The sequence below is a fragment of the Gadus chalcogrammus genome, chromosome 8 (genome assembly GCF_026213295.1).
Source record: "Gadus chalcogrammus isolate NIFS_2021 chromosome 8, NIFS_Gcha_1.0, whole genome shotgun sequence".
Classification (NCBI taxonomy): domain Eukaryota; kingdom Metazoa; phylum Chordata; class Actinopteri; order Gadiformes; family Gadidae; genus Gadus; species Gadus chalcogrammus.
The window spans coordinates 11,716,855-11,734,354 of NC_079419.1; the positions used below are offsets into that span (position 1 = coordinate 11,716,855).

Here is a 17,500-nt window from a genome sequence, read left to right on the forward strand (position 1 = left end):
CTTTAGCACAAAGGGAAATACATCTATTTTCGACCCTCCCCTGAGGTCAAGGTAAACCATGTTAATATGAAACAGGTGGACAATGGGTTGAGACCTTTGGTTCAGACCTAGTCTGGCTGAACGGATGTGTTCATTGCTGAGCCTCAGTCTTTAACGGGCAATTCCCGTGGGATAATGTGACCCATCCATTTTGTCTTCACGGCCTCAATGACTTCAGAAGTGCAACGTACTCGAGGGTAAGCCACCTCTCGAAGTTTAACAAATCCTCTACTGACCCCCAGTGGCGATATTATGTGACTACAACTATGAAGCCAATAATGTCTTTGGTGTGTCACTCAAAACTATTCGGCTGAGTAGAAAAATAACATTGAAACGCCCCAAACACTGTTTACAATGGAATATTTAAAGTGAATTGACGACCGCCTCATCAGATTAATTAACATGTACATTTGTTCCCACAGCGTATTAGACTGGGCGCGGTCGTTGCCTAGGACCTACGCCCAATATACATGCATGTATAATACGAAGTGTAAATGGTTACTGTTAGCCTACTTAAAACATATCTCCCTGACTACTTATATCCGTTCTCGATACCCAGTCCCAGAAAGTAACATCGGTACAAACCAACCTCCCACCAATTTCGACCCACGCTCCTGGAAGGCTTTCCGCACCTAAATAATGGAATCTACATTAATTGTAGATGTGAATATGCTCACATCTACATTACTTGTAGATGTGAGACATATTCCATTATTTATCTGAAGTAGGCTATCTGATTAAATCTGAATGGCTGGATATTTCGTAGGCTACATAAATAGCCCCCGTAGTTCAGTTTTTTTTATATTCCTTTTAGGGGAGGTGAGGTGAACGAGTTGGCATTCATCGAGTTCCCTCACCACAGCAACGCCTCTCATTCGCGTAGAGCGGTTGCCTAGCAACTGTGTGTGGGCGGGACTAGCGTGGTGGAGGGCGTGGCCACGGCCTGATTCTCCACACAGGGCAGACCGGGAACCAGGAACAAAAATGCAGCGGCGGGGCTGGGAAACCGGTTGAGTAGTAAAGGACGCGGTTGCACGCCCCCAGCAAGGAGCAGACAGAAGGCGGATTATACGATTAAACTTGGAGCAAAATACCCTGGTAAAAATAATCACAGTTACAGGGGAACATGTCAAACTCAAACTGGAAGCCGTTTGTTTTCGGCGGTCTAGCCTCTGTCACGGCAGAATGCGGTAAGTTGTCGACTGTCTCGTACAGTAGCTAGTGGGCCCCGCGTGGATTATTCCACCGCTTGCCAATTGCACATGACTCTTTGATTAACGTACGGTTCACCTCTTGTTGCAGGGACTTTCCCAATCGATTTGACCAAGACGCGGTTACAAGTTCAAGGCCAAGTGGGAGACAGCAAATACCGAGAAATTCGCTACAGAGGAATGCTCCATGCAATGGTGAAAATTTGCAGAGAGGAGGGAGTCAGAACACTGTATTCGGGGTGAGTTCCTCTCTCTTTTTTTTTTTAATGTTTTATTGCTACGATCATCTGAGTATTTGTTTCTGTGCAGAATAAAGATTATCCATGGCCCCTCTCTACATACAGCCTAGCCCCGGCGATGCTGCGCCAGGCATCCTACGGAACAATAAAGATCGGCACCTACCAGAGCCTCAAGCGTCTTCTCGTGGACAACCCAGAGGGTAATAACACAGCCGCCCGACACCACACCGTCAAGAGACATGCATGAACTCAGTATTCAGTATCCACTTATTGAATGTCACCATGTTATTGGTGACCTAGATTCTCTAGACAATCGTGGGCCTGATGTGTCTCAGGGGGGATGATGGTTGACCTAATTTCACCAGTTAACTTAATATTTGAATAAATTAGCTTCTGTGTGTTCAGCCCCATAGCAAAATTACAACATTAAGCTGTGGCAGTGCATCATCATGTATGCAGTGGAACTGTACATATGTATTCTGCCTGTAATGTCTATTAGAGGTGAATACATCCAACGTTTGACAGTCAATTTACATTTACAATCTCAAACCAAAAGACGTCAACATACAGTCCAAACGTTGCATTTGCCAATAAGGCACTAGACCTAATTGAGATGATGAGTTTCCTCGTTTGTTTCAGACGAGACGTTGCTGATTAACGTAGGCTGTGGCGTTATGTCTGGGGTCATCTCCTCGTCCATCGCAAACCCAACCGATGTGCTGAAGGTAGACTCACTCTCACTCACTCACTGAACAAATGATTGACAGCATCAGTTTTTTTGAATTACCTTCTGCAGGTACAAACCCACACAGGGCGATTGACATAAAGATAACTCTAGCCTGAAGGAAGTGTATGATTCCCAATGTGTCATGTGTCGCACAAGACTTGGTTCCTGGAACTGTGCAGTGAAACCTAACACCAAGCTACAGTTGTTAAAGCAGCAGCCGGTAGCAGTGAACCTAACATGTGCAGGGACTTATAGTGTTATAACTCAAATGTATTGCACAGGTAAAAACACTGTAACCGCCCTCAGTACTCAAACATGCCCTGTGAAGTGGCTTCACGTTAAGGGTCTACAGCGGTTGTTTTTAGTCAGGAGTCCTGATTTGGAGAAAGGAGGTGTAGGGGGGATTGGAGAGGGTCTGTTACTTTGTGTTTGCCCCAAAGCCATGTGGTTTTTCTGGTTGGATTGCATGGCCGAGCGGGGAGAAGGTTAATGCAATGCCTAACAAGGCACAACAGACTTTATTTATAGGCCAGGTTCTTGAGAACCCCACATAGTGTTCTGTAAGAGAACTGCACACTGTGTGTGTGTGTGTGTGTGTGTGTGTGTGTGTGTGTGTGTGTGTGTGTGTGTGTGTGTGTGTGTGTGTGTGTGTGTGTGTGTGTGTGTGTGTGTGTGTGTGTGTGTGTGTGTGTGTGTGTGTGTGTGTCCTTTCTCTCCTTTCCACCCCTAGCCAATGACATGAACCCTGTAAAGCATGTAAAGGTGTGTGTTGATATGCAGTCTCCTCTTGCCTCCAACCTTTCCTGTGTGTGTCCCCCAGATCCGCATGCAGGCCCAGGGTAGCGTTATCCAGGGCAGTATGATGGGGAACTTCATCAACATCTACCAGCAGGAGGGAACCAGAGGACTGTGGAAGGTACCTTTTGAGGACCTTTAGGCCCAATCCCATTTCTACCCCTTACCCCTTCCCCTTACCCCTCCCCATTGTTTTGAAGGGGTAAGGGGAAGGGGTAAGGGGTAGAAATGGGAATGGGCCTAAAGCCCAATCCCATTTCTACCCCTTCCCCCTTCCCCCTTCCCCCTTCCCCCTTCCCCCTTCCCCTTGTTTTGAAGGGGTAAGGGGGAGGGGGAAGGGGTAAGGGGTAGAAATGGGATTGGGCCTTAATCTCCCCAACCATTCCCTTTCACTCATCCACCAATCACTTGTGAGCGTCCCGGTAAAGCTGCCTTGTGTCTGTCTGCCCATCAGGGCGTGTCTCTCACGGCGCAGAGGGCGGCCATCGTGGTCGGGGTGGAGCTGCCCGTCTATGACCTCACCAAGAAGCACCTCATCCGGTCGGGTCACATGGGCGACACCGTCTACACACACTTCCTGTAAGTGACGGGCCTGAAAGACACAATTTATTTACTTTATGTGCACAAAATATGATCATAAAGGCGGCCGCTTAATAGTCGAATCATGTTGTCAGTAGTCCCTTAGTCGCTCAAATAGAAAAATTATACAAATAAAACAAAACAGAGGTGGTCGCAACAACCCCTGATTTAACTCGTAGCTGAATCTTGTCAGGTAAACATTGGTGTGAGTATGCCGGTGAAGGTTATTCCACACGTACACTGCCATTAATCACTCACCTGATGGAGCTCCCTACTTCCAGACGCAATGGATAAAAAAAAAAACTATCCCATTTTTTTCCCCCATTTATTTGTTATGACCAGTGGAGGCTTCTCCATTGAGGAGTGGGAGGAAGAGCCTCCTTAACATTGTTGAGAATAAAAATGCAGATTGCCCAGACTACTGCAATGAATTAATGCCCTTAAATATGACTACTTTAATGCCTTTGAATATATAATGTTCGTTTCCCTGGGTAAAGGGACATTAGCACCCCCTATCGCCTATTGACAATTACTTCAGGGAGGAAGGTCCTCCCTCAGCCTCCGTTGACTCCCATTCATTTCTCAGAAAGTACTGGCGGCCGGTGAATAACATGGGTTTCAATGGAAGAGAGGAGGAAAATATCATTGGGCGGGAAATCTGCCCAATCTGACAACGCTGTTGATAACAAACCCACTCTGCCTGACGCAAGTCTCTTAGACTGAGCAGGTGAAATCATCTGAAGGATAACGAGATTCTAACATTTGCGAATAAAGTGTACAATGGAAACATTGGAAACAGAGGACATTGTTCATGTTTTAATTACAAATCCTTCCATTCATTGAGTTACAGTGCTAAGTTAGCGACCAAAGAAAAAGGTTGACCACTTCGCAAAATCGAGATCACCAAAAGTAATGGCAATGTCAGTGTTGTGGCTGCTACATGGTTTGCTAGGTACTCATGGCTTACTGGTAGCATTACTAGCATTCGACTGTATTGCTGGCCCTGTTTGCTAATGAATAATGGCAAATCTCCAATGTGGGCTGTTCATGGTTTCACTGATGTGGAAGATCTTGATAGGGCAACAAAACGCCACGACAAGTGTCAAGTTCACGTTGGTGCTGCTATGCGACTTTCCTTGCTAGGGACCATGCCTCTAGATCAGGTTGTTTGAAATAATGTTCTCGTTCTTTTACTAGTTTTGTTTGATATTGTGGAAAGGGTGAATGATTCAGAGCATGATGCATTTTAAATGGCATCACTTTTGGTCTTGAGTCTTTTCTTAAAACAATTGTAACTGAAAATAATCATAGCTAAATTACAACCAATAACTTTATTCATTGAGGGCAAAAATAGGCCCAGATTTTTTTATCAACTTTTATGTGTGCTTTTTTTGTGTGTGCTCGTAAAAACTATTTCAATGGCACTTTGTCCCAGTTTGGTATGTAGCACAATGATGAAGTATCTATTTTATAACTCTTTCTCAGACCTGGAACTGAATCTATTTTCTAATGCCCTCAAAAATATATTGCAATAATTACATTACAAGTTTGACGATTAGTGGACTATTTGATTGAACTGACGACTAAGAGTCCACTAAGAAAATATTCAGCCTGGGGCATGAATATAAATCTATAAATTATACAGTTCTAATAGAACATTGATACACTGTTCAAAGGTTAATTTGTTGGTGTTGGCATGGGGTGAATATGACTTGTGTCGTTCAAAATTCTAAGGAACTTTGTTAGCGTGCAGCAATGACATGACCTCTGTGCATGCTTCAACGTGCTAGGAGAAAGGAATGTACTAACTACTGATCCTGCACATGTTTCCAATTATAGTTAAACTTGACCTGCTTTAACTGTGTTTCAATTGTCATCATGGTTCAAATATCAGAGCTATGGGACATGGGTGTTATGTCCTGACACACGGAATGAGAGTCAAGGAAGTTTGCCAAGGAGGTCAGTAAGACAATAAAAGGATTAATTACCGCTTTCAGACCAAGTCTGCAGCCGTTCTGAATTGGTTAAACTGTATAGGCTACGGCCCAACAGGTTCATATCAAACCCATGGCAAGAATGTATAGAAGTCGAGCAACTGTCTATACACCGTCACTCAAGAACCAAATGAGAAGAGAGCGAGAGGGAGCGAGAGACTTTTTTTTGAGCCATCAGCTCAAATTTCTGCATGCTCAACGCCTTGGGCTTTTCAAGGAATGGAAGTAGTTCTGAAAACCTGAGGCGATGGGTTTTTAGAAGTACGCCATTTTTACTTCCGCAGAGTGTAAAATTTGTTGTGTAATCATTTAATATATTTTATAAGTACCGTATTCTATTTATTTTTTATTGTACCTATATCAATTCAACAGCAGATTGAGCAACTGGGCTCCTTTTTAATTTCTCTCACCCTCAAAACACGAATGTCTGAATGACGGTATCTCACAGCCTATCAAATGCCTGTAGACAATTATTGTTTGCTAAATGTGACTCATGTCCCACCATCCATATTAGGTCATATATGGGCCAGAGATCAGGGGAACATAATTAGTGCTCATCGTGTTGTAGCCTAAAAAATAATCTAAGCCTAAAATAAAAAGGCTAAAGAAACAGACCTTGATAGAGATTGTTATATTTGTTTGATTAGTTAGTTTGAGACTGTTTTCGTACTGTGAGACTGTGCCTGTCTATTAATAAAACCGTTTATCACCCTTTGAATTCCTAATAATGTTTCTACAGTTGCTGTGTTAACTTGATTTAGATGAGCATGCATGTAACGATGGCCAGACACATAAAAACCAACAGACCAAATCAATACGCTGGTGCCAACGCCTCCCTCTCTGTTAAAACACTATTTTGGGAGTGCTGAAAAATCGAGGCGCTGGGTAATTGGCTTGACCTGAACCTGGCTTGCCTCCCTCTGCTGCCCCCAGGTCCAGCTTTGTGTGCGGTTTGGCCGGGGCCCTGACCTCCAACCCGGTGGATGTGGTCCGGACCCGCATGATGAACCAGCGGGGAGGAGCCGTGTACCAGGGCACCGTGGACTGTCTGCTACAGGTAGGTCTATGGGGACCCCTGGACTGTCTGCTGCAGGCAGGTTTATAGGGAACCCTCGACGCAAGACCAGCCATGCATGACGTGTGGCCAGCCAGGATACATCAAGGAAAACCCTGGTCATTTGCCACTTCTGTTTTCAGAAAATGTATTGTATGTTTACTTTGGAGACGGTGTATTCAGTAGTCCTCCTGGACTGCTTGTTAGAATGCCATCACACTAGCATGCGTGCAGAACGATTTGTCAGAAGTACAAACTGGTTAAGAGCTTTTTGGTCTGTACATTTTGAGAAGTCCAGTTTGATGACTTCGCTGTGATTGATCAAGGTTGTCTCTCTCTCTCCCTCTCTCGATCTTTAGACCTGGCGTTCGGAGGGCTTCATGGCTCTTTACAAAGGGTTCTTCCCCAACTGGCTGCGTCTGGGTCCGTGGAATATCATTGTATCCTTCTTTTTACCACGTCATGAACGCATGTCACGCCGCGTGTCCACACTGGTGTCAGTCTGTTTACCTACTGGGGAGGCGGTTGATGTAGTTGAGTTTTGCTTTATAACTTTGGCATGTCAAGCAACGCTCAGTTTGTTTGAGACTTAGTTTATGAAATGCTAGCCAACTCCATTATGTAACGCTGTGCACCCCTAGACTTCTCCTTCCTCATTACCTCCTGATCCTTGGCAAGAACAAAACACAACAGAGGCCCAAGACGGGTTTAAGGAAAAGATGCAGGGTTAGAGGGAGAACGGGCCCTGAGAGATTTCAGGGCCAAAGGTGTAAATCCGTTTTTAATAAGGTACCAAGTTTGACTAAAGCTATGAGGTAACGAAACCCGGGAGTGGACGGGCCTGAAATACGAAGATCGTTGCCTAGCAAGGCCAGGGTGGTACCCGCTTACGGGCACAGGAAGCATTTGGAACAGGATAGAGCATTTTATATTAGGGCTGGGCGATAAATCGATATTTAGTCGTAATCAAAAAAAAAAGAAAAAAGTAAGCTTAAATATCAAAACAAAAGTGAGTTTTTAGAGTTTGGTTTAAAGTCTGTGGTAACCAAAAGCAGCGGCACATCAAATTTATTCCAACATCTTAAACTGAGGCATGCAGCAGAGTGGGAGATGTGTGTTATTAGGGATCCGAGCGGCCAAGCTGCTTTGACCCCTATCGTTTCTGTACCGTTCATTTTCCCCCCAGACTCTGTAAAAGTCATACTGCAGCCTATACCATAATCGAAAAACTCTTGACATTTTCAGTTATCTCAATAACCCCCACTACCCATAAACCCAAATTTGTGGTACTTCACCCAAGGGTGGCGCTATTGTAAAAAATCATGAATTAGGCTTACAGTTTTTATCAATTGCTTGAACACGTTTTGCAAAATTTGGCTCATTGTGTCAAAACTCAACACACAAGCAAATAAGACATCAACACTGGGAACTAAACCATTCACATCTATGTAAAATTGAAACTCGGCTATCAAAACCTAACAATTCTTTGTAAAAATGGCACTCTGATGTCAAAATGAAACACACTTGCATCATATGAATACACTTTCAGATCAGCAGCAACACACTGGTCTACTTTATATAAACACTGCAGTCTTTCATGTTCACTGTTTTTATTCAGTTCCACAGAGGGCACGTTTTCACCACAACCAAAACAAATACTAAATACTGTACATTGCAGTACTGTACATTACAGTGCAGTAAATACAGTTTGAGCAATAATAAATAAACCCTACTGTACTGTGAACACAGAAAAACATGGCAATTGTGCATGGGTGGGCTTATGGACCCTGCCGTCTGTTGGGGTCTGGCCATAGGATCTCATCAACATCACAAGCAATATTTTCTTCCGCTAAAGCATCGGGGAAAATATTGCCTTGTGTGCCGAATCCATCCATGGATTGACCCTATGATGATGTCTCCGCAGGCCTGTTCCATTGCCTGCAGAAGAGGCATGCGAGCATAAGGTTGGCGGTCATATACGCACCATCTCCAAGCCGAAAATAATTCTTCTATGGGGTTTAGAAATGGTGTGTAAGGGGGCAAATATAGGACTTCAAATTGATGATGGTTGGTGAACCAGTTGCGGACCAGAGCAGCCTGATGGAAACTAACATTATCCCAGACAACAACAAACCTGGGCTGCTCTGGTCTGTACAGCTGCATCGTGAAGTGCATCCAGAAATGTTATTATATGTTCGGTATTGAAGGGACCTAGTTTTGTTTGATGGTGCAGTAGCCCTTGAAGGCTTATGGCAGCACACAATGAGATATTTCCCCCGCGCTGCCCCGAGACTTGCACAATTGCCCTTGGCCAATTATGTTACGACCCCGTCATCTTGTTTTGCTGAGGTTGAATCCAGCCTCATCAATGTAAATAAATTCATGAGGCTGTGCAGCTCCATCCATCTCCAAGATGCGCTGTAACAAAACAAAATACATGCAATACATATTTTAGATGGCATTACTCAAAACACTCAACTACAGTACTACACACACAGAACCCCCACCCCATCGAACAGGTACCTGGTACCTCTCTGAATGTATCTATGTGGTACTGATACAATGGCACATATTCAGCTGTAACTGGATGACACCAATACTGTATTGTAAATGTAAAGGACTGTAACACTTACCTGTACATATTCTCGTCAAAGTCCTTTGACCCTGACACTGTTTCTCTCAAATGGGACCCTGTACGATTGCTTCATGGTAATTTGGTGCTTTACCAAGATCAGAATCAGAATCAGAATCAGAAAGGATTTAATTGCCAAGAAGGGTTTTACACCAACCAGGAATTTGGCTTGGTGATTAAAGGGGACTTATTATACCACCAGGTGTGAGTGTGATTAGCCTTACAAGCCGTTTCGAAAATCTGCCTAATATGACATCACTAGTGGGTGTGTCCACCTAGATCTGTGCTGGATAGATCTATCTACCAGCCTACCCAGTGGACTGAAGTAAACATTGCTCATCTATCCAACAAGTGTGTTGCAACAAGTGCAAAGCAGCGCTTTTGTTTAAGGAATGGTTACATGTGTTTACGGTATAGAAACAAAAACTTCAAGTTGTGTTGCTTTGGTCTAAGCATGTGTCTATAGTGTTCAAGCAATCGAAAGAAACTGTAGTTCTCCTCTCCAGATTGGCCTGGACTCAAAATTCTTTCATCATATTAATCTCTAGAATCAGATGCATCATTATGGCCCCTCTCTTATGCCCTAAAATGTTTACTTTTCGCACAATCTCATAGAAAAGCCAAAAGTCCACACTCTCATTTTTCCTATATTTAAGGATGCTTTAATTGTCATTTAACATTTACATGAAAAACGAAATACAGTACTCAGGTCTCCATGTGCTACCTAAAACCCTAAAATTGGTTCAACTTGAAATAAACTACTAATATGAACAAAGACATATTAAGATACAAAAATACATATTAAAAGCCCCTTCAACTTCCTTAGGAAGTAGAGCCGTTGATGGGCCTTCTTGATGGTGTGCATGGTGTTCTCCCGCCAGGTGAGCGGGTTGGTAAGGAGCAAGAAAAGGTATTTGAATGTGTGAACCCTCTCCACAACTGTGTTGTCGATGTAGAGGGGGGGAGGGGTAGGGCCCTTCCTGCGGAAGTCCACAATCAACTCCTTCGTCTTCTTTGTGTTCAGGATCAGGTTGTTTTCCCCGCACCACAGTTCCAGTCCCCTCACTTTCTGCCTGTAAGCCGTCTCATCCCCATTGCTGATAAGTCCTATCACGGCTGTGTCATCTGCAAGCTATGACATTACTGTCGTAGTCTGCTCTGCATTCGTGAGTAAGCAGTACAGTAGAGGGCTGAGCACACAGCCCTGGGGACTGCCAGTGTTGAGGATGGTGGGTGAGGATGGGAGGTTATTAATCCTAACAGACTGAGGTCTGTGGGTCAGGAAATCCGGTATTAAATTGCAGAGTGATGGAGAGAAACCGAGTGCTGACAGCTTGTTGATCAGTGTCTACGGAATGATTGTAAGCAGAACTAAAATCAAGAAAAAGTAGTCTCGCATATGAATTGCTAGTCTCCAGATGTGGGAAGGCTTGGTGGATAATGGCTGAAACTGCATCAGCAGTCGACTGGTTCTGCCTGTAAGTGTACTGGTGACAGTCGGATGTGATGTTAATTGTGTTCTTCATATGTGACATTACCACCCTCTTCAATGTTTTCATGATGATTGGGGGGAGAGCAACAGGTGTCATTGAGACAGGTGACCGTCTGGGCTTTTGGTACCGTAATGATGGTGGATGTCTCAAGACATATTGGTGCAGTGGCCTGTGCCAGGGAGCGGGAGGTGTTAAAGATGTCACACATGACCCCTGAGAGTTGGCATGCACAGTCCTTTAGGACACGACCTGGATACCTTCAGGTCCAGCTGCTTTGCGTGGATTTATTTTCCAACCTCCCTCTCTGATACTCGGTGTGTAGTCCCCTGGCGAGGATGAAAGCTTGGTAGGGGAGTTATTGGAGGCCTCGAAACGGGCATAAAAGTGGTTCAGAGCATCAGGCAAGGAGGGGTCGGCGGGGCGTTGTGCATTCTTCTTGCTGTAAGTGGTAACACACTTAATGCCCTTCCACATGCTACGTGGGTCATTAGAGATGAAATGCCTTTGCTGTCTTTATGCCTCGCCGTGCGTCCCTGAGTGCGTCTGAGTCCCCGGACCTGAACGCAGCCTCTCGTGCTCTCAGAAGCGATCGCACCGGGGTTTTTTGGTTAGGGATAATCCTGATGGTTTTCCTGATGGTGAAGTCATCCACACACTTATTAATGTATGCCAGGACTGATGTAGTATATTCTTCCAGGTTCACAACATCATCCACCGTTGCGGCTTCTTTAAACATCTGCCAGTCTGTGCTTACAAAACAGTCCTGGAGCATAGAGACTGCTCAACTCGGCCACACCGGGATGTCTTTCTCAGGGCAGTATGCATGAGCAAGCATGACTGAGATGTGATCTGAAGAGCCAAAATGGGGGTGGGGGAAAGCCCGGTACGTCCCACGTCTGTTGGTATACACTTTGTCCAGTGTATTGTTGCCTTGGGTGGCGGTGTTGACATGCTGTTGGAATGTTGGGAGTGTATCCCTCAGACACGCATGACTGAAATCCCCTGCAACCACATACAACGCCTCAGGGCATTTGTTCTGCAGAGCGTTAACGGCATCGTGCAATTCCTCCTGGCCCAGACGCAAGGAATAGGTGGTCTGCATGCTCCGGCTTTCACCTTGGCCATCAGTCCAGCCCTCTTGCCCCGCTTCTGCCTCCTCGCACGCTGCTTCCTTTTGCTTCTGAAGCCGTGCGACCCGTACTTCCACGCCGTTGTCCTTAGCATTTGCAGTCTCCCAAGTTCAGATTTTAGTTTTGGTGCAAGTGAAAGTGAAGCTGCTTCCTTCTAAAGCGCTAAAAGTTTGGCGTTACAATATCCAAGATTCTCACAGAGCCCTAGAGAAGCCGCTGCACTGACGCGTGCCGCCATCTTGGATCACATGACGGGTGTATTCCTTTACTACCACCTTATGACCACTTCGTTATTGTATAACTACTATACGACTTTCATAAGGTGGATACCATTGATGTGCACATTTTCAGATCTGTATTCTTTTAAGAGAGCCCTTAATTCTCTTGTGTAATGTGTGCTTGGAGTTTTCTGAAAGTTGTGTGCTTATCTATAGACATTTTCACGATGTGAATGAGGCTTCATGCACTTCAGGAATGTCAGTGGCTCAATGGGATAATGCCTTGTACCGGTGATCCTTAGGTTGTGAATTCAAATCCCGATTATAGCATTATGAACAAGCTGAACATGGCATTCGGCCATTGCTCTGCAGCCCACTCACCTGAAAGCCGAGGCACAGTGTGGCATTAAGGGGACCATCTTTCCTTCAGAATTATATTCTTTCTTTTTTTTTTATATATATATATATTGTTAATCTTCAAATAAACATTATTTTTTCCCCTTACAGAATAGAATCAAGTAAAATCGATAATCTGGGTTGGTTTGAAAAGAGCTGAAATTACATTTTCAGGCCAAATCGCCCGGCCCTACTGTTTTGCATCCCATTCTTCTGTTGGGGAAACCTGTGTATTCCTTGACTTCCCATGTCCAGTTCTTCCTCACCTACGAGCAGCTAAAGAAGATTGACGTTTGATGAAGGCTGAAACGAGGAGAAGAAGTGAATGACAAGCGAGAGAGAGAAACCGTGGGGACCATGGCAGGAAGTCCCAGCGCAGGAAAGCCGGGATAGATCCAGCATGGAGCCATTGAATAGGGCTGGGGGAGAGAGGTGGGAAGATTGATGTGCCATCCAACATATAGAAGGCTTCATATGTCTTGGATGTTGACTGTGCTTGTAACCCGTCAGTCACACGCTTGCACATACATGCAGTTTCTCCCAGCCGAACCCCCTCTCCCTCCTTCCAACCCACCGCGTTACGTTTCTGGCGTACCTCCGGCACTCCCTCCCTTAAGCCCCAGCAACCCCTTGTTTTGTTGGAAAACACCCAGATTGGTACCCCAGTACATACAAAGTGCAACGACGGCACATCCGCCGATTTTGAGTGCCTTAGTGAACTGCATCACTTCCTGTTGATGGCCCTGCTTGAGCTGCAGAAGAAGGAGAGGCAGGAAGTCCAGGCGACCACGGGGCATCAGTGGTTAAATACCACTTCCCAGGGACAGGGTGGGGCCACACGAGACTCAAATCTAACATTTGTACACTTCATACACTCATTTATTTTCGTCTTCCTAAATTGTCATACAGGGAAAATGGGGTGACGGCATTTTTGTTTTTATGATTTATTCCTCTGTAGAATATTATTTGCCCAATGTTTAAGATTGACCAAGAATGTATCGTCTCCATATTTGACTGCTATATAAACACTTGTATATAGCAGTTGCAGTGTAAACGGAGCGAACAACAGCCACCAGAACCAAATGCGTCGGCCGTACTCGCTCATGTCACATGAGATACAAGCCACGGAGGGTAACTAACTGGGTTCCCATGTCCCCTCTTAGTTCTTTCATAACGCATTGCAATGGCATTACAGCCTCATGCTTCATGAATTGGCACATAGTTGACGCCAAACTTATTTGCACACCGCAAAAAACATTTGATGTATCATGTTGAAAAGCAACCCAGCTGACCAAATAGTTACTTAAAAGGGAAAAGTATAAATGTTTTACCTATTGCTTTATGTATGCTTATATTTTGCACAAAATTAATATTCTGATGGTCATTCATGTCCAAATGTGGATATTTACGTGCATTTGTTTAGGAATCATGTTACCAATTGCGTTTGTTAGTACCAGTGTCTTTTCGATCGGTGCGATATCGGGAAACGTATTATGCTGATGTTACAATTATTTGAGTTCTGATCATTGAGGGATCCACCGAATAAACTGTAAACATTGCCACCCGTAGTTTCTTTTTTTTCCATTGGAGGGCGCTGTGTAGCCTCAATAACAAACAAGAGCCTGACCCAGATGAAGGCAACCGTTATGTTGTTCCCCTTGCCAAGTTGCCCTCCCCTCCTCAACCTAAACCTACTCCTTACCAGACGGCGCAATTGAAGTACTACATATCTAGCACAGTCTTATTGTTTCACGAAAACACCCCATCTCTTTTTAAACACACGTTCACACAGCAACAGAAAACAATGTCGCTCCTGAATAATTCATGGTTTCTGGGATGTAATTGTTGTGTCTCCGAGGAGAACTCCTCACCGGAGCTGTGGTGAGGAGACGGTGGCAACTCGGGAGGGTTGTTTAAAAAAAAAAAAATGTGATAAACTACATTTTGTGTGCGCGGGAGCACCGCCACGGGACTTATTAGTTATGAGAAGCGAGGTTCTTTTAATTCCCAATAAGCCACGATGAATTGCCTTCTCAGGTAATTGTTGACGTCGGGCTGAATTGCTAATCGGACCAGGCCAACGTTAGAAACCTCGTGGACTTTACGGCAAAGGACGATGACCATGTATCTGTGTGTTACCTAGCCGGCCGACTTGCAGGGTTCACATGAATTCAAGTCCCTGCTGTGTAGCGGTTAAAACTTTTGAATTAGCCACGTCAGCGTCTGCTGCTAATGAGGGCGCCGTCCCCATGCTAGTCTTTTGTGATCTGACCAGGGTATTAACTAGCGTAGCCTGGCGCGGTTCCTTTGGCGCGCTTTTTCTGGCAGGAGCGCCCCTTCAGTAGACAGACCAGCATGGCCACGAGGGATTCCACCATTCACAGCCATGGCGTATTAAGGGCATTATCGCTCGTCTGGCCCAGGGAGGTGCGCCTTGCTCCCCGCATTGTGTTTCGGGGGACTCTGAGTGGTGTGTGTCGGAGGGATAACGAATTTCTCTCGCCGTTCCAAACACAAACGTCTTTCTCTCTCCCCACTTTTATATTCTGCCTTTCAGCGATTTTGCTTTCAGATGAAAGCGAGGGGATGAAGCGACACAAGGGGTGGGGGATTACAGCTGTATATTTGCATGGACCTCTCAGACAATGTGGCCTATCACGCTGGGGTCAATGGGTTCGCCTTGCCCTTGAGCGGAACAATGGCCCTCAGGCCACATAGGATTCTTGTTGCTAAAAAGCTGCCACTTGTTTTTATCATGATAAGTCATTTTTTGTTTGACCTGCGCCAGCCACATGAACAATGTACGCTTTGTATGGGAACGGTTCATTTAAATAAGATGAACCACCCCGAATAAATAAAAATCCTAATAACAGTCCAGCAGGCCTACATCCCAATTGTGAAAAGATATCCTGACTTAATGTGTTTTTAAATGCCTAATTGCATTTAAGATGGTACTTGTAAAGCAATAGTTCCACCTTTAAGTACGACAGATATTATTAATTGATGATTTGACTCGAGAAGTTCGAGCCCCAACGATGACTGGTGTTTGACAAGGAGACTCCCTTCTCGCGCGGCTGTCAAGCCTCTCGTTTAATTAGAGGATGCCGTCTAAAAGTGCGCCTTCAGTTCCTGGCGGTTACATCCATGGACGCACACTCACTAACTCCCGCGCCACGATTCATCTGACAGTCAAACTTCTCATTCAAACAACAAACAAGCAAAGCAACCCTCCTCTAAATCACAGCGCTGCCGACCTACATTTTTTTTCCACGCGCAGGAAGAAAGGGGAGGGGGGGTGGGATTGAGACACCGGAGAGACGTGATCACACGAGCTCAGCCGCTGGTAATGCGGCCTGCCATTGTTGTAAACCAGGCGGGGGACACAGAGCGAATGTTAGAAGAGATAGAGAATGAGTTGCCGGCGCGGGGCTGGGGATTAGTTCTTTTATTAGTTGTTCTATTTTATTAGTCGTTCGTGCCTGGAGCCTTGAGACCTCCTTGTTTATGAGTCGGAACAAGTTATAAGAAGTTGGTGGGACGTCACTCAGACCCGGCTGTGGCCGAGATGACCCTTTGTGTTGATTTGCTGTGTAGTGTCATGTCCAATATAAAAGTACTGAAAACTACCAAAATGAATGTGTACATTACTGTGGGTGTAGACATTGCTGTAGGCATATAACAAACATCACGCTGCCACGCGACTCGCAGAAATAATGTAGCTTCACGCGCTGACAACCAATGTGTTCAAGTGTGCCCCCCATCCCCAAACACCCCGCAGGACCCCCGGCTAGAGGCTCTGGCTGTAGTTTTCTACCCGGGCTTCTGATAAGGAGTAAACATTGAAATATCCAGTTTGTTTTGGTTTCACCTAATGGCCAATTATGCATTTCCATGCCTTAAGGGTTGTGCTTGCACTACATCGCACACACACAAACACACACACACACGCACACACACTCATGCACTCACATACACACACACACACACACACACACACACACACACACACACACACACACACACACACAGCATATTACTAGGCCCATATTCGAAAAAACAACGTGGTCATGGCCATGGGACTGAACACATTCAAGATTCCATTTATCTGTGGCCTGTCGATTATTCAAATGGTGGGAATGAAAAATGCCAATGCCCTTGGAAAAGTGTTTGTAAACAGTAAATGTACAATGTGTGTAAACTGAAATGTGCATTTTTGAAGAATTATTATTTGTATTATATATATATATGTAGTTATCATGCTGGTGTAGAAAACACACTTTTTCTCTCTCACACACCCTCCCTCCCTCTCTCCCCCCCCCCCCCCCCCCCCCCCCCCACACACACACACACACACACACACACACACACACACACACACACACACACACACACACACACACACACACACACACACAAAAACACACAATCAGTGTGTATAGGGCTGATTATGGTTCCACGTTCACACCACGCAATGACCACGCAGTCACTTCGACGTAGTCGTGACCCTTTGTGGTTCAGCATTGGTCTACGTGTCGCTATGCATATCAGTGGTAAAGAGAGAACAAATAGTTTGTATTTTTCTGTGCATGTTATTACTTTACAATTGGTCTACCAGTAGATGTTTTTGATGATGGTATGTTATAGATTCTAGCAACTTGAAAGCCGGATACCACTCAAACAATGTGCAACAAAAACAAAAGATAGGCAGCTAGTTGGTCGTCGTTGTCCATTCTGGTCATTGTATAATCGAAATATGTGATGACTGAATACAAAACGTTGCTACTTTTTACAGATTAATAGCGAGTAAAAAAAAAGGTTACGGCTATGAAGGCAAAAGATACATGTTTTGCCTTTGAGTTTTTGCATACAAAGCGTGTTGTCGGAATTGGTGTAGTTAGCAGACCAATCACAGCCCTTGCGACTGCGTCGCCTCGACGCAAGGTTACAACTTTTGGGAGTCGCACGTCAGGCGCTTGTGGTGGACGCAAGGAGG

At 44.9% G+C, this 17,500-nt stretch overlaps 1 protein-coding gene across 1 annotated transcript; it reads left to right on the plus strand.

The window, feature by feature from the left end:
* Positions 1-1,165: 1,165 nt before the first annotated feature.
* Positions 1,166-14,612, plus strand: LOC130387827 (kidney mitochondrial carrier protein 1-like). Its single transcript, XM_056597113.1, has 9 exons — positions 1,166-1,229; positions 1,342-1,489; positions 1,595-1,689; positions 2,129-2,214; positions 3,037-3,132; positions 3,466-3,590; positions 6,518-6,641; positions 6,998-7,078; positions 12,763-14,612. The coding sequence occupies exons 1-9, from the start codon at positions 1,166-1,168 to the stop codon at positions 12,802-12,804; spliced, it is 861 nt and encodes a 286-aa protein (XP_056453088.1). The 3' UTR covers positions 12,805-14,612.
* Positions 14,613-17,500: the final 2,888 nt, after the last annotated feature.